We start from the raw sequence: 23,408 nt of genomic DNA, 5'->3' as shown, positions 1-23,408 counted from the left end.
GGCGAGCTTCGCATTAAACCTCTTGACAAAATTACTTTGTTGAAATTTTCTGCGAAAGACTTCCTGTCCTACGACATAGGAGACCTTTCGGCTTCTCAAATTGTAAAGCTTTTCGTTTCGTGAATGTTGATTGTGCATCATGTTGACCGCTTTGTTCCTTATTAAATCGAAAGAATCGTCTCTGTTGAATGACACGGCACGATCTTCCAGGTAGTTAAGGTTACGTAAAAGCCGATAAGTAGAGACATTTGTTATCATATGTTGACCAAAGACAAGTCTATAAGGGGTATTATTTACTGCTGCATGTAGGATTGAGCGTAAGGAGCAGCAAATTTTACTCAAATTTTCATCCCAGTTTGATTGATTGGGATGAATATAGGCTTTTATGGCCGAAATTACAGACCTATTAACACGCTCGGAGGCATTAGCCTGTGGTGCGTAGATCGCTGTATAGGCATGGTTTATTTTATACTTTTGCATTAAATTATTAAAGGTATGCGACTTGAACTGTACTCCATTATCAGAGACTACCGTTTCGGGAACACAAAAGAAATGAAACAGGTTCTCTTCCAAAAATTGTATAATGGTGTCTGCAGTAAATTTTTTTACGGCTTTCAGAAAAGAAAATTTAGTAAAGTGTTCGAGAACAATAAAAATTCCTACATTACCAGCCTTGGATCTCGGATACGGACCGAGAAAGTCAACATAAAGTTTTTGAAAGGACCGATTACTTTCTCTGCCTTTTGCAAGTGGGGGTCTGAGTACCTTATTTGGACTTTTAGTAGTTTTGCAGATCTCGCACTGGTTAATGTATTCTTTAACTGATGTCATCAAATTGGGCCAATAGTAATACCTTCGCACTCCTTCTAAAGTTTTGTTGATTCCCCCATTTTTAATGCTATAGGCACTAACTCTGAGGGAAGCCATAATTTCCAAACTAAATCATCGGCAACTTTGTCTCCTGTTGCGTGCTCAGCTTGCCTATAGATAAAACCATCCACTATTTTGACGTCAGGTAGCTGATTTTGGTTTTTCTCTATTTTTGTCCGCAATCCTGATAGCCAGTCGATTGAAAACAAGGCGATTGCAGGTCTATAAAGGTGGAGACGTCGATGGCCGATAAGTCCTCAGTGTAAGTTCTTGATAACGCGTTGGGCACAATATTTTTGGATCCTGTACGATGTTGAATCGTACCTGCAGCTTCAACGCCCATCGTGCCAATTGGCTGCTTAGGTCTGTTTGGGCCATCAGCCATTTTAAGGACGCGTGATCAGTAATCACAGTAAAAGACTGACCCTCAACATATGCACGGAATTTTTTTATACATACTATTGCGGCTAAACACTCTTTTCCGGTAACAGAGTAGTTTCTTTGACATTGATTAAGTTTTCGTGACATATATGCAATGGGAATCTCATCGCCCTGTTTATTTATTTGCATAAGGACTCCTCCAACACCAGTCTGACTCGCGTCACAGTGAATATAAAATGGGGCCTCGAAATCCGGTGTATGCAATACAGGAGCTTTGCACATCGCTCTTTTCAGAGATTGAAAGGCATTTTCAGCTAGATCCGACCATTCGAAACGACGTTTGTGCTTGAGGGCATCGGTGAGCGGTGATGCAACCATCCAGTCATACCCAGAAAACGGATGAGCGGGGCGCTGGATAGTTATTTATTGCCGACATTTTTTCAGGGTCCATAGCTATTGTTCCATAGTCGACCACATGGAATAAATACTTCACTTCTTTTACGCAAAATTTACTTTTCTCAACATTTATTGTCAATCCTGCGTTAGAAAGGCACATGGCTATCTCTTTCAATACAACAATATGTTTCTCAAAAGATTCAGAAACTATCAGCAGATCATCCAAGTATATAAAAACTTCATTTTTCAACCAAACAGGGATTATTCTATCCATGACATCGTCGACGGGATAGAGCCGGAAAACTAGCGCGAGCTAATTACTCAGTCGCTAAATGAAGGATTTAGAAATCTAATGACGATTTTTACCAGTCAAGTAGCATCGTCTTCGCAATCTCGTTCACTACCAACCAGTCCACCTACTACGTCTCAAGGTTTATTGGCACAAACAGCTGAACCATCTGTGTTGCCACGAACGTCCAATAATGCCAACAATGCAACAAGGCCCCAAAATCGAGCAACTCCTGTTAGTATGACTCCGACTAATTTAATGCCCAGGCTTTCTTCATTAGGAACCGAGCTACGTCCAGATCGGATAAGCCAAATTATCGCCAATTGGAAACTGAAATTTTCCGGTAGGTCAGGCATATTTGTTGAAGACTTTATATATCGCGTAGAGGCATTAACCATCCAAACATTAGACGGCAATTGCGAACTATTAGCACGTTATGTTAATAATTTGTTTGAGGGAAGCGCAACCGAGTGGTTTTGGCGCTTGCGAGTTCAGTTCAGGGAAGAGCGTACAGATATAAACATTCGATCTGCAATAGACCGTCGCAAGCAAAAGGCCAACGAATCCTTCGATGAGTTTTACGAAGATGTTGTTGCAATAGCAGATAAATTATCTGAACCCTTGCCGGAAGCATATTTATTGGCCTCTATTAAATCAAATCTATTACCGGAAATCCAACACGAGCTTTTATATGAAAATATCGAAAGCATAACTAAGTTGAGAAGCGTTGTTAAAAAGCGAGAAGTGTTTTTCCAGACAATACCTAAAGTGGCGAAACCACGACCTGCTCCAAGGCCAGCACCCCGACTTGTACACGAGGTTGATACCAATTCTGATAATGAATCAGTTACAAGCGATAAAGATGTAGCAGCCATAAGTCTGACCTGTTGGAATTGTGGCAGTAGTGGCCATCGTTATCAAGACTGCGTGGCCGATCGCCGCGTTTTCTGTTATGGCTGTGGTCAAGCAGACACATATAGACCAAGTTGTGCTAGATGCAGTCATGGAAAAAAGTCTTTGCCGCGTGCACCGTCGAAAAGTGCACGCAGACTATTAGTATCGAAAGCGACCAACACAGATTAGAAGCTTCTAGTGCTTCTAATATATATCTACCGAACTTTACAGACTTACCAGAGGTACCTTTACACAATTGTCTTCAAAATACTAATAAACAAGTCGTCAGCCCCCATAGTAAGAGAATGGCACGTTCCAAGCTCGAGAATAAATACCTGCTATCCGCTATAGTAAGCCACGATATTCGGCCGTACGCAGAGGTGTTAATATTAGGCAGATATGTATCTATTTTATTGGATACTGGTGCGTCCGTTAGTTGCATTGGTGGGAGCTTTGCTAAAAACATATTACAAGATCGAATACCTCACAAACTCATGTGCTCCACTATACGAACTGCAGATGGTAACATAGACAGGGTTGTCGGAAAATTACGTACAGTATAGAGGAAATACGAAGACTTTGACCTTCTAACTAGTCCCATCGTTAGTTCAGCATTTTTATTTAGGTATTAATTTTTGGGCCGAATTCAATTAACTGCCGTCCGTCTTGACAAATACTACCAATTTGGCCAGCCTCGAAGGTCCAGATATGGGTGCATATCAACCATTGACGGAATCGCAACGAATAATTTTGAATAAGACTATTCAGTACTTTCCATCTTTCACGAAAAATGGCTTAGGAAAGTCAGACTTTGTATTGATAGTCGTAACGTCAATGAAGTAACACGAAAAGACGCATATCCCATGCCGCTAATCGACGGGATACTCAGCCGTCTTCCGAAGGCTGAGTACATAACTAGCCTTGACTTGCAAGATGCCTATTGGCAAATACCACTAGAACCAAGTTCTCGGGATAAAACAGCCTTTACAGTGCCAGTAGAGCCCTCTACCAATTTACGGTCATGCCTTTTGGCCTAACCAATGCACTGTCGACGATGTCAGAGCTAATGGATAAAATAATCCCTGTTAGGTTTAAAAATAAAGTTTTTATATACTTGGATGATCTGCTGATAGTTTCTGAATCTTTTGAGAAACATATTGTTGTATTGAAAGAGATAGCCATGTGCCTTTCTAACGCAGGATTGACAATAAATGTTGAGAAAAGTAAATTTTGCGTAAAAGAAGTGAAGTATTTATTCCATGTGGTCGACTATGGAACAATAGCTATGGACCCTGAAAAAATGTCGGCAATAAATAACTATCCAGCGCCCCGCTCATTAAAACAGCTTCGCCGTTTTCTGGGTATGACTGGATGGTACCAAAAATTTATTTGCAATTTTGCTTCGCTAGCATCACCGCTCACAGATTCCCTCAAGCACAAACGTCGTTTCGAATGGTCGGAACTAGCTGGAAATGCCTTTCAATCTCTGAAAAAAGCGATGTCCAAAGCTCCTGTATTGCATACACCAGATTTTAAAGTCCCATTTTATATTCACTGTGACGCGAGTCAGACCGGTGTTGGAGGAGTCCTTATGTAAATAAATAAACAGGGCGATGATATTCCCATTGCCTATATATCACGAAAACTTAATCAATGTCAAAGAAACTACTCTGTTACCGGAAAAGAGTGTTTAGCCGCAATAGTATGTATAAAAAAATTCCGTGCATATGTTGAGGGTCAGTCTTTTACTGTGATTACTGATCACGCGTCCTTAAAATGGCTGATGGCCCAAACAGACCTAAGCAGCCAATTGGCACAATGGGCGTTGAAGCTGCAGGGGTATACCTTTTCCATTCAACATCGTACAGGATCCAAAAATATTGTGCCCAACGCGTTATCAAGAACTTACACTGAGGACTTATCGGCCATCGACGTCTCCACCTTTATAGACCTGCAATCGCCTTGTTTTTAATCGACTGGCTATCAGGATTTGCGGACAAAAATAGAGAAAAACCAAAATCAGCTACCTGACGTCAAAATAGTGGATGGTTTTATCTATAGGCGAGCTGAGCACGCAACAGGAGACAAAGTTGCCGATGATTTAGTTTGGAAATTATGGCTTCCCTCAGAGTTAGTGCCTATAGCATTAAAAATGGCTCATGACACTTTCCGCTCATGGGGGAATCAACAAAACTTTAGAAAGAGTGCGAAGGCCGAATTTGGTGACATCAGTTAAAGAATACATTAACCAGTGCGAGATCTGCAAAACTACTAAAAGTCCAAATAAGGTACTCAGACCCCCACTTGCAAAAAGCAGAGAAAGTAATCGGTTCTTTCAAAAACTTTATGTTAACTTTCTCGGTCCGTATCCGAGATCCAAGACTGGTAATGTAGGAATTTTTATTGTACTCGCACACTTTACGAAATTTCCTTTTCTGAAAGCCGTAAAAAAATATACTGCAGACGCCATTATACAATTTTTGGAAGCGGACCTGTTTCATTGTTTTGGCGTTCCCGAAACGGTAGTCTCTGATAATGGAGTACAGTTCAAGTCGCATGCCTTTAATAATTTAATGCAAAAGTATAAAATAAACCATGCCTATACAGCGGTCTACGCACCACAGGCTAATGCCTCCGAGCGTGTTAATAGGTCTGTAATTTCGGCCATAAAAGCCTATATTCATCCCAATCAATCAAACTGGGATGAAAATTTGAGTAAAATTTGCTGCTCCTTACGCTCAAGCCTACATGCAGCAGTAAATAATACCCCGTATAGACTTGTCTTTGGTCAACATATGATAACAAATGGCTCTACTTATCGGCTTTTACGTGACCTAAACTACCTGGAAGATAGTGCCGTGTCATTCAACAGAGACGATTCTTTCGATTTAATAAGGAACAAAACGGTCAACGTGATGCACAATCAACATTCACGAAACGAAAAGCTTTACAATTTGAGAAGCCGAAAGGTCTCCTATGTCGTAGGACAGGAAGTCTTTCGCAGAAAATTTCAACAAAGTAATTTTGTCAAGGGGTTTAATGCCCCGATATTCATAAAAGCAAGAATCCGTCATAAGCTAGGAAACAGTTATTATGAGATTGAAGATATGCAGGGTAATCTAATTGGAAAATATCATGCAAAAGATATTAAACAGTAACTTTTCTTTCAGTCCTTGTCACAAGCGCTTATCACCCTTGTGGTACCCCCAAGTGCGATTTTGGCCCGGGGGCTTGTAATGGCGCTTGTTAACAGAAATTAGTTGACTATTTTTTTTGTGTGCCCAAAAGTAGGCAATGGAATTTTCGTTAATGCAGTTGTGACTAACAATTGGTTTGACACTTAGTAAGTAGTAGATTTCTTTTAATTTTAGTAGTATTTTTGTTAATTATTGTAGTTTGCCTACCTACGCAGAAAATGACAACAAAAATAAAATATAAATATAAAATAATATAATATATATAATAATATATATTTATTTAAAATGTTAGCTGAAATATAAAACTACCCGATTATACTTGGAAATTGCAGACTTGTGTTCGATCTACAAGAAAATTCGTGTCTGCGAATTTTTGACACGGTGAGGTTAGATGACACTTCCACAAGCCAGACTTGACCTTTCTACCAGTGATTGTCAACCAGAGCAGTCGCATTTAATAATTTTGCGTAAAGCTTAGCCTAACCTGCAAGCACATTTTTCTATGATTTTTTTTTGTACTAAATTTAAAAACACAAGGCTGTAAGTTTAAATACTTCAGAAAAGAAATTCATGCTTAATGGCATTGGTCCACAGATTTCCCATTGGACGGATCAACCTTTCCATGTTTTAATTTTGGTGCCAATCCCAAAAGGGTAAATATTTCTTTCCTCTTGCGGACCAGCCGCTCATTGCTTTCGCGCTGTGTACTTTTTTTTCTAATTATCATTTTCTGTTGTACACAGATTATCACCTATACAGAAACTCCTAAGCTAAGTTTCTCACTTTCTTAAATAATCGAGCAGAATCGGAATTACGGGCACAGGGAGCATGGCAGATTATCGCCACCTGACACAGTAGTGTTCGGCATGTGTTGAACAAGCACGGATCGACGCACACAAAAAAGAAAAAAAAAATGTTATAAGTTAGCAAACGAAAGTGCCGCACGTTTTTAATAGTCCGATCCATAACCCACCGTGAAAAATATTTCTGATTTAACAAGTTTGCTATGCTCGAATAATTTAATTGAATAAGCCATAATAGTTAATTACCGAGCGGCCAACCTGGCGACTAAGAATATACATATTTTTTTTTTGTTTTGGTTTCGATAATATTCCACTTTATTTTTTTTATTGTTTGTTTTTTTTTTTTGCGTTGGGTATAATGTGCTATAGCGAAAGTTGCCGAGTTAACAATAAGTGAAAAGCAAAGTGATTTTTGTCGGCAATTGAAATTTTTAAAACTTTAACTCATCTTAAACAATGCGTCAGAAAAATAAACCCTGCCTTTATACATATTTATAAATACCACTCGTATGGACACCGCCGAAAGTACTTTCGTCGCTGGATCTGCTAAATGGTAAGCTGGAGCACCCCATTATAATTTACAATTGTTTTGTTTAACCAGGGTATTACTTGGCAGGTTCACGAGCCAAAATAAGTTTTTTCTTTTCAACAGCCAAATGAGCATGCGTACGACAATTTTAAACAGTTGTTGTTGTTTTTCTCGTCTTGTTGTGCCAAAGCGTGAACCGAGCTTATGTGCAACATGAGTAAACAACGGTAAAAACACAAAAAAAAAAAAAATTAATAACAAATTGGCGAGCATTTGATCTGTCGCATGCAATGCATATCAGCTGTGCACCGTACAGTAGTGGCGCTAAATATTAAGCACACCTCCGGTAAATTTACTAAACAGCTAAAATGGCCTTAAGCCGCATAATATAATCTGCATGGCTTAATCCTACTTTTATTATAACGATACATATTTGTGTCTTTGACATATTTGCATATATAAAATGTACATATTAACCCTTACTGTTTTCAGCATCTTTTCGCTTCGGTATAGTGATAAAATAAATCAACTAGTTTTTGGCCTAGAGTAAGCAAAAGACATGTAAAATTTGGTTAGTGGTAGGGAAGCAACTATAATATAATATATTATCATTGCTTCTAATTTAAAATAAAATTAACTCATTTATATGTTGTAATATCTTTTGGAATGTTAAGGAATAACCACAACTTTAATGAAAGATCTAATTGACATAAATAAAGAAGTTACCATGAATTCTAACTAAGACCCTTTCCCATTCCGGGATATATGAAAAGCAGACTTGCGTCAATGTAAACAATATCAAGGATGTACAAGGGATCGTCTCAAGCATGTCTTGGCCCTTGGACGATCATGGTAGGGTGGGCATACGCTGCTTCCAATTTCCATCTCTGGGGTAGCTATCGTACACTATACATTCATAAATCAGAGCAGACCTACTTTTCTTTTTCTTCTTTTTTCTTTGTCTATTATGTCGTTCCAACTGATAGATAGGCGACCTGTTCCCCCAAAACAACACGCGAAATTTTAATAATTACCAGCGCGTGCTCCGTAAGGTGTCTATACTTCTATCAGCTCGACTCTGCAACTATCCTACGTTGTATGTTATATTAATTATATATGGCGCCCAACGTGGGGCCTGATCCGGCAAGCCCCGATCTTAAATACAATAGAGCAATTTTTTTTCTCAGTCGATAACATCTGACTCCCCAATCAGTTGGAACATGGTTCCATTTCCCTTGTCCTTGTTTATTGTTGAAAGGCTATGGATTACCTAGCATTTCTCATAGCTCAGGTCCTAGCCTATAGAACAACAAATAAACGCATGTCCATTAGTTCTGATTGCTGGATAAGTTGGTTTTTCAAATTAAGGCTAACTCCGCAATCAACAGTAACTATTGTAAACTATCCTTGTAGTCTTAATTATTTTGTGGAATTTTTGCTGGATGCTGGTTTAAAACTTGGACAAGTTCTACGGCCTACCGCTAAATGGAAACAAGGTATTAAGATACCCTAAGTGGCCCACTGGAAACGTGAATTGTTGAAATGATCACAACCCAGTTACCACACATCCCTTCCTCTTCTTTGTGTTATTTCACCTTATTTCAGGCATAGATTATAACATTTTGTTCCCTCTTTCATTGCTACCTGTTAAAATCTTCCTGGATAATATATTGGCGGCTAATGATCCTGGTGATCTTAGTGTTGTTGGTGCGTTTTCTTAACTAGGAAGACAATTGGATTTTCTGATTTTCAGTGAAAGACGGTAGCATACTTATTTGATACTTGATAATTCTAGCGATCAGGCATACGGCCGTTTGCTATGCGGCTGATCGTTGTTTTATCAACATATAAAGAAACCATCGTATACAATATGTTGCAGATATCGTATATTATAAATGCCTTTATTTGTTGCACATTTATGAACAGTGTTATGATTACTTAGGAAAGTGGCCCATAAGTTCCGGATATATTAATGAAGTATTTTGAAGTTTTTATAAAAAAAAAAAAAAAAAGTTTATTGTGAGCTAATTACTCAGTCGCTAAATGAAGGATTTAGAAACCTGATGACGAATTTTACCAGTCAAGTAGCATCGTCTTCGCAATCTCGTTCACTACCCTTACCAACCAGTTCACCTGCTACGTTTCAAGGTTAAGTGGCACAAACAGCTAAACCGTCCTTCTTGACAAATACTACCAATTTGGCCAGCCTCGAAGGTCCAGATATGGGTGCATATCGACCATTGACGGAATCGCAACGAATAATTTTGAATAAGACTATTCAGTGCTTTCCATCTTTCACGAAAAATGGCTTAGGAAAGACAAACCTTCTTGAGCATGTGATTGATGTTGGCGATTCAAAGCCAATTAAACAAAGACACGATGCCGTCTCTCCAGCGATCGAAAAGTTAATGTTCGATGAACCAGATCGCATGATTGCACTAGGTGTAATTGAGGAGTCAGACAGTGCCTGGTCGTCGCCAGTGGTACTTGTGCTCAATGTCAAAGCTAGTGGATAGAATAATCCCTGTTTGGTTGCAAAATGAAGTTTTTATATACTTGGATGATCTACTGATAGTTTCTGAATCTTTTGAGAAACATATTGTTGTATTGATAGAGATAACCATGTGCCTTTCTAACGCAGGATTGACAATAAATGTTGAGAAAAGTAAATTTTGCGTAAAAGAAGTGAAGTATTTAGGCCATGTGGTCGACTATGGAACAATAGCTATGGACCCTGACAAAATTTCGGCAATAACAACAGCTTCTCCGTTTTCTGGGTATGACTGGATGGTACCAAAAATTTATTTGCAATTTTGCTTCGCTAGCATCACCGCTCACCGATGCCCTCAAGCACAAACGTCGTTTCGAATGGTCGGAGCAAGCTGAAAATGCCTTTTAATCTCTGAAAAGAGCGATGTGCAAAGCTCCTGTATTGCATACACCAGATTTCGAGGCCCCATTTTATATTCACGTACGCTTTTGTGATAGCGCCAAAACCACTCGGTTGCGCTTCCCTCAAACAAATTACTAACATAGCGTGCTAATAGTTCGTAATTGCCGTCTAATGTTTGGATGGTTAATGCCTCTACGCGATATATAAAGTCTTCAACAAATATGCCATACCCAATGAAAAGTATGATTGCAGCTGCTTTAAGACAAATGTAGCACTGAACCTCACCAGCTAAGTTTTCACAACTGCGGACTACGAACATGACCAATTTGCCACTGTTTCTTAAAAGCAGTTATATTTTACATTCGTAATTAAGCTTAAAAATAATATCAAAATAAACATTTTTTTTTTGTTTTTTTTCCGTTGTTTACACAGGTTTCACATAAGCTCGGTTCACGCCTTGGCACAACAAGACGATAAAAACAACAACTGTTTAAAATAATCGTACGCATGCTCATTTGGCTGTTAGAATAAAACTTATTTTGGATCGTGAACCTGCTCAAGTAATACCCTGATTAAACAGAACAATTGTAAATTATAATGGGGTGCTCCAGCTTACCATTTAGCAGATCCAGCGACGAAAGTACTTTCGGCGGTGTCCATACGAGTGGTATTTATAAATATGTATTAAGGGAGGGTTTATTTTTCTGACGCATTGCTTAAGATGAATTAAAGTTTTAAAAATTTCATTTGCCGACAAAAATCACTTTGCTTTTCACTTATTGTTAACTCGGCAACTTTTCGCTTTAGCACATTATACCCAACGCAAAAAAAAACAATAAAAAAAAATTCAAGGGAATATTATCGAAACCAAAACGAAAAAAAATATGTAACTTCTTAGTCGCCAGGTTGGCCGCTCGGTAATTAACTATTATGGCTTATTCAATTAAATTATTCGAGCATAACAAACTTGTTAAATCAAAAATATTTTTCACGGTGGGTTATGGCTCGGACTATTATAAACGGCGGCACTTTCGTTTGCTAACTTATAACATTTTTTTTTTCTTTTTTGTGTGCGTCGATCCGTGCTTGTTCAACACATGCCGAACACTACTGTGTCAGGTGGCGATGATCTGCCAGGCTCCCTGTGCCCGTAATTCCGATTCTGTTCGATTATTTCAGAGAGTGAGAAACTTAGCTTAGGAGTTTCTCATAATAACTGTATAAGTGATAATCTGTGTACAACAGAAAATGATAATTAGAAAAAAAAGTACACAGCGCAAAAGCAATGAGCGGCTGGTCCGCAAAAGGAAAGAAATATTTACCCTTTTGGGATTGGCACCAAAATTAAAACATGGAAAGGTTGATCCGTCCAATGGGAGTTCTGTGGACCAATGCCATTAAGCATGAATTTCTTTTCTGTAGTATTTAAGCTTACAGCCTTGTATTTTTAAGTTAAGCACAAAAAAAAAACGAAAACGTGCTTGCAGGTTAGGCTAAGCTTTACGCAAAATTATTAAATGCGACTGCTCTGGTTGATAATCACTGGTAGAAAGGCCCAGTCTGGCTTGTGGAAGTGTCATCTAACCTCACCGTGTCAAAAATTCGCAGACACGCATTTTTCTTGTAGATCGAACACAAGTCTGCAATTTCCAAGTGCAATCGAGTAGTTTTATATTTCAGCTAACATTTTAAATAAATATAAATATATATATATATTATTATATTTTATTTTTTATTTTTTTATTTTATATTTATATTTTATTTTTGTTGTCATTTTCTGCGTATATATAATACTACTAGACCTATTAACACGCTCGGAGACATTAGCCTGTGGTGCGTAGACCGCTGTATAGGCATGGTTTATTTTATACTTTTGCATTAAATTATTAAAGGCATGCGACTTGAACTGTACTCCATTATCAGAGACTACCGTTTCGGGAACACCAAAACAATGAAACAGGTCCTCTTCCAAAAATTGTATAATGGCGTCTGCAGTATATTTTTTTACGGCTTTCAGAAAAGGAAATTTCGTAAAGTGTGCGAGTACAATAAAAATTCCTACATTACCAGCCTTGGATCTCGGATACGGACCGAGAAAGTTAACATAAAGTTTTTGAAAGAACCGATTACTTTCTCTGCCAATAGTAATACCTTCGCACTCTTTCTAAATTTTTGTTGATTCCCCCATGAGCGGAAAGTGTCATGAGTCATTTTTAATGCTATAGAAGCCATAATTTCCAAACTAAATCATCGGCAACTTTATCTCCTTTTGCGTGCTCAGCTTGCCTATAGATAAAACCATCCACTATTTTGACGTCAGGTAGCTGATTTTGGTTTTTCTCTATTTTTGTCCGCAAATCCTGATAGCCAATCGATTGAAAACAAGGCGATTGCAGGTCTATAAAGGTGGAGACGTCGATGGCCGATAAGTCGTCAGCGTAAGTTCTTGATAACGCGTCGGGCACAATATTTTTGGATCCTGTACGATGTTGAATCGAAAAGGTATACCCCTGCAGCTTCAACGCCCATCGTGCCAATTGGCTGCTTAGGTCTGTTTGGGCCATCAGTCATTTTAAGGACGCGTGATCAGTAATCACAGTAAAAGACTGACCCTCAACATATGCACGGAATTTTTTATACATACTATTGAAATTGACATCTTTGAAATTGATTAAGTTTTCGTGACATATAGGCAATGGGAATCTCATCGCCCTGTTTATTTATTTGCATAAGGACTCCTCCAACACCGTTGTGACTCACGTCACAGTGAATATAAAATGCGGCCTCGAAATCTGGTGTATGCAATACAGGAGCTTTGCACATCGCTCTTTTCAGAGATTGAAAGGCATTTTCAGCTTGTTCCGACCATTCGCAACGACGTTTGTGCTTGAGGGCATCGGTGAGCGGTGATGCTACCATCCAGTCATACCCAGAAAACGGAGAAGCTGTTTTAATGAGCGGGGCGCTGGATAGTTATTTATTGCCATCTTATTGCCTTCGGAAGACGGCTGAGTATCCCGTCGATTAGCGGCGTGGGATATGCGTCTTTTCGTGTTACTTCATTGACGTTACGACTATCAATACAAAGTCTGACTTTGCCGGTCTTGCGCACAAGCACTGGCGACGACCAGGCACTGTATGGCTCCTCAATTAGACCTAGTGCAATCATGCGATCGAGTTCATCGAACATTAACTTTTCGATCGCTGGAGAGACGGCATAGTGTCTTTGTTTAATTGGCTTTGAATCGCCAACATCAATCACATGCTCAAGAAGGTTTGTCTTTCCTAAGCCATTTTTCGTGAAAGATGGAAAGCACTGAATAGTCTTATTCAAAATTATTTGTTGCGATTCCGTCAATGGTCGATATGCACCCATATCTGGACCTTCGAGGCTGGCCAAATTGGCAGTATTTGTCAAGACGGACGGCAGTAAATCCAATTCGGCCCAAAAAATTAATACCTAAATAAAGATGCTGAACTTACGATGGGACTAGATAGAATGTCAACGTCTTGGTATTTCCTCTATACTGTACTTCGGTACGTAATTTTCCGACAACCCTCTGTGTGTTACCATCTGCAGTTCGTATATTATTCTCGAGTTTTCGGTGTTTATGATAGACATTTCTCCGAAACTTGGAGCGTGCCATTCTCTTACTATGGGGGCTGACGACTTGATTATTAGTATTTTGAAGACGATTGTGTAAAGGTACCTCTGGTAAGTCTGTAAAGTTCGGTAGATATATATTGGAAGCACTAGAAGCTTCTAATCTGTGTTGGTCGCTTTCGATACTAATAGTCTGCATGCACTTTTCGGCGGTGCACGAAGCAAAGAGTCGTAGCCACTGCTGCCACAATTCCAACAGGTCAGACTTATGGCTGCTACATCTTTATCGCTTGTAACTGATTCATTATCAGAATTGGTATCAACCTCGTGTACAAGTCGGTGTGCTGGCCTTGGAGCAGGTCGTGGTTTCGCCACTTGAGGTATTGTCTGGAAAAACACTTCTCGCTTCCTAACAACGCTTCTCAACTTAGTTATGCTTTCGATCTTTTCATATAAAAGCTCGTGTTGGATTTCCGGTAATAGATTTGATTTAATAGAGGCCAATAAATATCCTTTCGGCAAGGGCTCAGATAATTTATCTGCTATTGCAACAACAGCTTCGTAAAACTCATCGAAGGTTTCGTTGGCCTTTTGCTTGCGACGGTCTATTGGAGCTCGAATGTTTACATCTGTACGCTCTTCCCTGAACTGAACTCGTAAGGCGTTTTTCAATTCTTTCCATTTTATTTCATGTACGCTTTTGTGATAGCGCCAAAACCACTCGGTTGCGCTTCCCTCAAACAAATTACTAACATAGCGTGCTAATAGTTCGTAATTTCCGTCTAATGTTCGGATGGTTATTGCGTCTACGCGATATGTAAAGTCTTCAACAAATATGCCATACCCAGTGAAAAGAATGATTGCAGCTGGTCGATAAAAGTTGAGCTCTGTGATCAATATCTTTAAGACAAATGTAGCACTGAACCTCACCAGCTAAGTTTTCACAACTGCGGACTACGAATATGACCAATTTGCCACTGTTTCTTAAAAGCAGTTATATTTTACATTCGTAATTAAGCTTAAAAATAATATCAAAATAAACATTTTTTTTTGTTTTTTTTCCGTTGTTTACTCAGGTTTCACATAAGCTCGGTTCACGCTTTGGCACAACAAGACGATAAAAACAACAACTGTTTAAAGTTATCGTACGCATGCTCATTTGGCTGTTAGAAAAAAACTTATTTTGGATCGTGAACCTGCCAAGTAATACCCTGATTAAACAGAACAATTGTAAATTATAATGGGGTGCTCCAGCTTACCATTTAGCAGATCCAGCGACGAAAGTACTTTCGGCGGTGTCCATACGAGTGGTATTTATAAATATGTATTAAGGGAGGGTTTATTTTTCTGACGCATTGCTTAAGATGAATTAAAGTTTTAAAATTTTCATTTGCCGACAAAAATCACTTTGCTTTTCACTTATTGTTAACTCGGCAACTTTTCGCTTTAGCACATTATACCCAACGCAAAAATAAACAATAAAAAAAATTAAAGGGAATATTATAGAAAGCAAAACGAAAAAAAATATGTAACTTCTTAGTCGCCAGGTTGGCCGCTCGGTAATTAACTATTATGGCTTATTCAATTAAATTATTCGAGCATAACAAACTTGTTAAATCAAAAATATTTTTCACGGTGGGTTATGGATCGGACTATTACAAACGGCGGCACTTTCGTTTGCTAACTTATAACATTTTTTTTTTCTTTTTTGTGTGCGTCGATCCGTGCTTGTTCAAAACATGCCGAACACTACTGTGTCAGGTGGCGATGATCTGCCAGGCTCCCTGTGCCCGTAATTCCGATTCTGCTCGATTATTTCAGAGAGTGAGAAACTTAGCTTAGGAGTTTCTGCATAAGTGATAATCTGTGTACAACAGAAAATGATAATTAGAAAAAAAACATACACAGCGCAAAAGCAATGAGCGGCTGGTCCGCAAGAGGAAAGAAATATTTACCCTTTTGGGATTGGCACCAAAATTAAAACATGGAAAGGTTGATCCGTCCAATGGGAGTTCTGTGGACCAATGCCATTAAGCATGAATTTCTTTTCTGTAGTATTTAAGCTTACAGCCTTGTATTTTTAAGTTAAGCACAAAAAAAAAAACGAAAACGTGCTTGCAGGTTAGGCTAAGCTTTACGCAAAATTATTAAATGCGACTGCTCTGGTTGATAATCACTGGTAGAAAGGCCCAGTCTGGCTTGTGGAAGTGTCATCTAACCTCACCGTGTCAAAAATTCGCAGACACGCATTTTTCTTGTAGATCGAACACAAGTCTGCAATTTCCAAGTGCAATCGAGTAGTTTTATATTTCAGCTAACATTTTAAATAAATATAAATATATATATATAATTATATTTTATTTTTTATTTTTTTATTTTATATTTATATTTTATTTTTGTTGTCATTTTCTGCGTATATATAATACCACTAGACCTATTAACACGCTCGGAGACATTAGCCTGTGGTGCGTAGACCGCTGTATAGGCATGGTTTATTTTATACTTTTGCATTAAATTATTAAAGGCATGCGACTTGAACTGTACTCCATTATCAGAGACTACCGTTTCGGGAACACCAAAACAATGAAACAGGTCCTCTTCCAAAAATTGTATAATGGCGTCTGCAGTATATTTTTTTACGGCTTTCAGAAAAGGAAATTTCGTAAAGTGTGCGAGTACAATAAAAATTCCTACATTACCAGCCTTGGATCTCGGATACGGACCGAGAAAGTTAACATAAAGTTTTTGAAAGAACCGATTACTTTCTCTGCCAATAGTAATACCTTCGCACTCTTTCTAAGTTTTTGTTGATTCCCCCATGAGCGGAAAGTGTCATGAGTCATTTTTAATGCTATAGAAGCCATAATTTCCAAACTAAATCATCGGCAACTTTATCTCCTTTTGCGTGCTCAGCTTGCCTATAGATAAAACCATCCACTATTTTGACGTCAGGTAGCTGATTTTGGTTTTTCTCTATTTTTGTCCGCAAATCCTGATCGATTGAAAACAAGGCGATTGCAGGTCTATAAAGGTGGAGACGTCGATGGCCGATAAGTCGTCAGCGTAAGTTCTTGATAACGCGTCGGGCACAATATTTTTGGATCCTGTACGATGTTGAATCGAAAAGGTATACCCCTGCAGCTTCAACGCCCATCGTGCCAATTGGCTGCTTAGGTCTGTTTGGGCCATCAGTCATTTTAAGGACGCGTGATCAGTAATCACAGTAAAAGACTGACCCTCAACATATGCACGGAATTTTTTATACATACTATTGAAATTGACATCTTTGAAATTGATTAAGTTTTCGTGACATATAGGCAATGGGAATCTCATCGCCCTGTTTATTTATTTGCATAAGGACTCCTCCAACACCGTTGTGACTCACGTCACAGTGAATATAAAATGCGGCCTCGAAATCTGGTGTATGCAATACAGGAGCTTTGCACATCGCTCTTTTCAGAGATTGAAAGGCATTTTCAGCTTGTTCCGACCATTCGCAACGACGTTTGTGCTTGAGGGCATCGGTGAGCGGTGATGCTACCATCCAGTCATACCCAGAAAACGGAGAAGCTGTTTTAATGAGCGGGGCGCTGGATAGTTATTTATTGCCATCTTATTGCCTTCGGAAGACGGCTGAGTATCCCGTCGATTAGCGGCATGGGATATGCGTCTTTTCGTGTTACTTCATTGACGTTACGACTATCAATACAAAGTCTGACTTTGCCGGTCTTGCGCACAAGCACTGGCGACGACCAGGCACTGTATGGCTCCTCAATTAGACCTAGTGCAATCATGCGATCGAGTTCATCGAACATTAACTTTTCGATCGCTGGAGAGACGGCATAGTGTCTTTGTTTAATTGGCTTTGAATCGCCAACATCAATCACATGCTCAAGAAGGTTTGTCTTTCCTAAGCCATTTTTCGTGAAAGATGGAAAGCACTGAATAGTCTTATTCAAAATTATTTGTTGCGATTCCGTCAATGGTCGATATGCACCCATATCTGGACCTTCGAGGCTGGCCAAATTGGCAGTATTTGTCAAGACGGACGGCAGTAAATCCAATTCGGCCCAAAAAATTAATACCTAAATAAAGATGCTGAACTTACGATGGGACTAGATAGAATGTCAACGTCTTGGTATTTCCTCTATACTGTACTTCGGTACGTAATTTTCCGACAACCCTCTGTGTGTTACCATCTGCAGTTCGTATAGTGGAGCACATGAGTTTGTGAGGTATTCGATCTTGTAATATGTTTTTAGCAAAGCTCCCACCAATGCAACTAACGGACGCACCAGTATCCAATAAAATAGATACATATCTGCCTAATATTAACACCTCTGCGTCCGGCCGAATATCGTGGCCTACTATAGCGGATAGCAGGTATTTATTCTCGAGTTTTCGGTGTTTATGATAGACATTTCTCCGAAACTTGGAGCGTGCCATTCTCTTACTATGGGGGCTGACGACTTGATTATTAGTATTTTGAAGACGATTGTGTAAAGGTACCTCTGGTAAGTCTGTAAAGTTCGGTAGATATATATTAGAAGCACTAGAAGCTTCTAATCTGTGTTGGTCGCTTTCGATACTAATAGTCTGCATGCACTTTTCGGCGGTGCACGAAGCAAAGAGTCGTAGCCACTGCTGCCACAATTCCAACAGGTCAGACTTATGGCTGCTACATCTTTATCGCTTGTAACTGATTCATTATCAGAATTGGTATCAACCTCGTGTACAAGTCGGTGTGCTGGCCTTGGAGCAGGTCGTGGTTTCGCCACTTGAGGTATTGTCTGGAAAAACACTTCTCGCTTCCTAACAACGCTTCTCAACTTAGTTATGCTTTCGATCTTTTCATATAAAAGCTCGTGTTGGATTTCCGGTAATAGATTTGATTTAATAGAGGCCAATAAATATCCTTTCGGCAAGGGCTCAGATAATTTATCTGCTATTGCAACAACAGCTTCGTAAAACTCATCGAAGGTTTCGTTGGCCTTTTGCTTGCGACGGTCTATTGGAGCTCGAATGTTTACATCTGTACGCTCTTCCCTGAACTGAACTCGTAAGGCGTTTTTCAATTCTTTCCATTTTATTTCATGTACACTTTTGTGATAGCGCCAAAACCACTCGGTTGCGCTTCCCTCAAACAAATTACTAACATAGCGTGCTAATAGTTCGTAATTTCCGTCTAATGTTCGGATGGTTATTGCGTCTACGCGATATGTAAAGTCTTCAACAAATATGCCATACCCAGTGAAAAGAATGATTGCAGCTGGTCGATAAAAGTTGAGCTCTGTGATCAATATCTTTAAGACAAATGTAGCACTGAACCTCACCAGCTAAGTTTTCACAACTGCGGACTACGAACATGACCAATTTGCCACTGTTTCTTAAAAGCAGTTATATTTTACATTCGTAATTAAGCTTAAAAATAATATCAAAATAAACATTTTTTTTTGTTTTTTTTCCGTTGTTTACTCAGGTTTCACATAAGCTCGGTTCACGCTTTGGCACAACAAGACGATAAAAACAACAACTGTTTAAAGTTATCGTACGCATGCTCATTTGGCTGTTAGAAAAAAACTTATTTTGGATCGTGAACCTGCCAAGTAATACCCTGATTAAACAGAACAATTGTAAATTATAATGGGGTGCTCCAGCTTACCATTTAGCAGATCCAGCGACGAAAGTACTTTCGGCGGTGTCCATACGAGTGGTATTTATAAATATGTATTAAGGGAGGGTTTATTTTTCTGACGCATTGCTTAAGATGAATTAAAGTTTTAAAATTTTCATTTGCCGACAAAAATCACTTTGCTTTTCACTTATTGTTAACTCGGCAACTTTTCGCTTTAGCACATTATACCCAACGCAAAAATAAACAATAAAAAAAAATTAAAGGGAATATTATAGAAAGCAAAACGAAAAAAAATATGTAACTTCTTAGTCGCCAGGTTGGCCGCTCGGTAATTAACTATTATGGCTTATTCAATTAAATTATTCGAGCATAACAAACTTGTTAAATCAAAAATATTTTTCACGGTGGGTTATGGATCGGACTATTACAAACGGCGGCACTTTCGTTTGCTAACTTATAACATTTTTTTTTTCTTTTTTGTGTGCGTCGATCCGTGCTTGTTCAAAACATGCCGAACACTACTGTGTCAGGTGGCGATGATCTGCCAGGCTCCCTGTGCCCGTAATTCCGATTCTGCTCGATTATTTCAGAGAGTGAGAAACTTAGCTTAGGAGTTTCTGCATAAGTGATAATCTGTGTACAACAGAAAATGATAATTAGAAAAAAAACATACACAGCGCAAAAGCAATGAGCGGCTGGTCCGCAAGAGGAAAGAAATATTTACCCTTTTGGGATTGGCACCAAAATTAAAACATGGAAAGGTTGTTCCGTCCAATGGGAGTTCTGTGGAACAATGCCATTAAGCATGAATTTCTTTTCTGTAGTATTTAAACTTACAGCCTTGTATTTTTAAATTTAGCACAAAAAAAATCATAGAAAAATGTGCTTGCAGGTTAGGCTAAGCTTTACGCAAAATTATTAAATGCGACTGCTCTGGTTGACAATCACTGGTAGAAAGGTCAAGTCTGTCAAAAATTCGCAGACACGCATTTTTCTTGTAGATCGAACACAAGTCTGCAATTTCCAAGTGTAATCGAGTAGTTTTATATTTCAGCTAACATTTGAAATAAATATAAATATATATATATATTATTATATATATTATATTATTTTATATTTATATTTTATTTTTGCTGTCATTTTCTGCGTAGGTAGGCAAACTACAATAACTTACAAAAATACTACTAAAACTAAAAGAAATCTACTAATTAGTAAGTGTCAAACCAATTGTTAGTCACAACTGCATTACGAAAATTCCATTGCCTACTTTTTGGCCCACAAAAAAAATATTCAACTAATTATTGTTAACAAGCGCCTTTACAATGAGTACCCGTTATCTTTTTTGGACGCTGTATAATAGAAACTTGGTTAACCCCAGTATTTTAGTAACTAGGATTTAGCAGAAATACCAATTGGATTATATGAATCTGTGACTAAGCCATTTAGGCTTATAAACGCACCAGCCATTGAAAGAGCTTTGTCATTTTTTTCCGCTCGCGCTTCTGTCATCCAGTGTATAAAGCGAATATTGCTTTCAACAAAATTTTTTTTCTTGACCCAATGGGACTTAGTGACAATAGTGGGTTGGCTTACTCTGATCGGAGTACACCCTGGCGTCATCGGCTGTGATTTGTCGGCATGAGGGGGTGTTGAAGAACAAATTTCCGCCGGGCAAGATGTTCCATTGTTATAATTATTTTTCATCGAAATCACGCACTGTGGTTAGGTTAGATAAGTAAAGAACAGCGTAAGTATAGAACAGCGGCTATGTACATCCGGAATATTTAACATCGATGCACTGGTTTAAACATTCGCCCAGCCCTTCATGATCCCAAAACTGGCCAATTAAAATATATTACCAGGACCCCTAAAACAAGTCTTGGTTTGGCTAGATCGATATTCAAACTGGTATAAATAAAAACTAGTAAATCAATTAAATAAATTAATAAACACTGTCACAATCAAATCTAAATATGAGCATACATATTTGCAAAAAGTATAATATAAATGGATTAAATACTCGGTTGTTACTTGCACTCAAAATCAATATAATTGTTGCGAATATTAAAAGCCATTAAATTTAGTAAACGGCAAGCTGTTACTCTATATTAGAACGTTTGGACGCTCAGGTAAGTTATCTATGCACGCGTGAATGAGTTTTACTCGCTTATGTTAATATTTTAATGTGAAACTAATATCAGTGTCACATCGAGTCATAAACAGAAGGAGATGAAGTCAGTATGACCTTAATTATCGTTTTCAATTGGCGTGTCGAGGTATAGATACACCATTTTATACCCTGAACCCATTGAAAATGGGTAAAAGGGTTTTTGTGCAAATGCATGTAACAGGTAGAAGTAAGCATCTCCGACCCCCTAAAATACATATATATTCTTTATCAGCATCAAACGCCGAGACAATCTAGCCATGTCAATCTGTTTGTCAGTCTGTCTGTCCGTCCGTCCGTCTATCCCTCTGTATGTCCGTCTGTCCGTCCGTCTGTCCGTCCGTCTGTCCGTATGTATAAATGCAAGGATATCGTTTCCAAGTAATCGATAAAAATCGATATCGACATTCTGTTTTTTGAGCACATTGGGTAAATAAAAAGCTAGCCACCAAACATGATATGTTGCTTCTAGAATATTATACATATGTCAAGTATCTTTCATTTTATACCTATCGCCACCTCCCCGCTACCACCCCAGAGCAATAAATCAACTTTTATTGCCAACCAATTTAATCCACAATTTAAATGCAATTGATATTTTCAGAATACACAAATATTCTATGGTACGATAAGATATACTGTAGAAAATTTCATAAAGATCGGTTAAGAAGAAACGCAACTGCGCAGTTAGATGGGGCAGTAGCTTTAAGAATTTCCGTATACATGTACACACACACGTTCTGCTTCGCATTCTAAAAGCATGGTAAATGCTTCTATAATTCTATTTATTTCCTTTTTTTATCGAGCCCTACCGGGAAAAGTTTTTATACCCTGAAACCATTAAGAATGGGTATAAGGGTATATTGTATTTGTGCAAAATCCAAATGTGTGTAACAGGCAGAAGGAAGCATCTCCGACCCCATAATGTGTATATATTCTTGTTCAGCATAAATAGCCGAGTTGATCTAGCCATGTCCGTTTGTCTGTCCGTCCGTCTGTCAGTCCGCCCGACCGCCCGTCCGTCCGTCCATCCGTCCCTTCGTATGTATGAACGCAAGGATCTCAGAACCTATAAGAAGAGAGTTGAAATTGTAGATGTAGATGCTCCTAGTTCCCGCGCAAGATCGAGTTTGTTTCTGATAATCGATAACTTACTCCGTTTCCACGCAATCGGTAACATTCGATATCGATATAATGTTTTTTTGCGCAATTATGGTAAATAATAAGAGCTAGAATCACCAAACTTGACATATAGCTTCTAAAATAGAATATATATAATATATAAATAGAATATATATATGCATGTTGGAAGAAGAGGGTTCAGGGTATCCCCTAGTCGGGAGCTCCCGACTAGAACATCTTACTTGTTCTTATACCCTTGCAGAGGGTATTATAATTTTGTCGTGAAATGCGTAACGCATAGAAGGAGACATATCCGACTCCATAAAGTATATAAACTTAATCAGCATCAACAGCCGCGTCGATTGAGCCATGTCCGTGTGTCCGTCTGTCTGTTTCTATGAGATCTAGTCTCTTAGTTTTAAAGCTCTTAATGAAATTTTGCAGAAGTCCCTATTTCTGTTGCACGCAGCACATATGTCAAAACCAGCTAGATCAGACCACTATATCATATAGCTGCCATAGGAACGATCGGTCGAAAACCCATTGAAAATGGTTAAAAAGGCTATATTGTATTTGTGTAAAATGCAAATGTATGTAACAGGCTGAAGAAAGCATCCGACCCCATAAA

The 23,408-nt window shown here is 38.6% G+C and overlaps 1 protein-coding gene across 2 annotated transcripts in view; it reads left to right on the top strand.

The window, feature by feature from the left end:
• The window catches only part of LOC115769035 (sodium/potassium-transporting ATPase subunit alpha), a 41,482-nt gene extending 26,272 nt beyond the window's left edge, over positions 1–15,210 (top strand). The window contains exon 5 of one of the 2 annotated variants that reach the window (XM_030713742.1): positions 14,933–15,210. In XM_030713742.1, the coding sequence (XP_030569602.1) occupies positions 14,933–14,977 (45 nt within the window). In that variant the 3' untranslated portion in view covers positions 14,978–15,210. Of the gene's footprint in view, positions 1–10,684; positions 10,964–14,932 lie in introns of those variants that run through there. The other variant, XM_030713740.1, reaches the window with a different exon arrangement.
• The last annotated feature ends 8,198 nt before the right edge of the window (positions 15,211–23,408 follow it).

The sequence above is a fragment of the Drosophila novamexicana genome, unplaced genomic scaffold (assembly GCF_003285875.2).
Source record: "Drosophila novamexicana strain 15010-1031.04,08,12 unplaced genomic scaffold, DnovRS2.1 tig00002192-arrow-arrow-pilon, whole genome shotgun sequence".
NCBI lineage: Eukaryota > Metazoa > Arthropoda > Insecta > Diptera > Drosophilidae > Drosophila > Drosophila novamexicana.
Note: the sequence above shows the minus strand (reverse complement) of the source record. Positions and strands in the feature narration are given on the sequence as shown.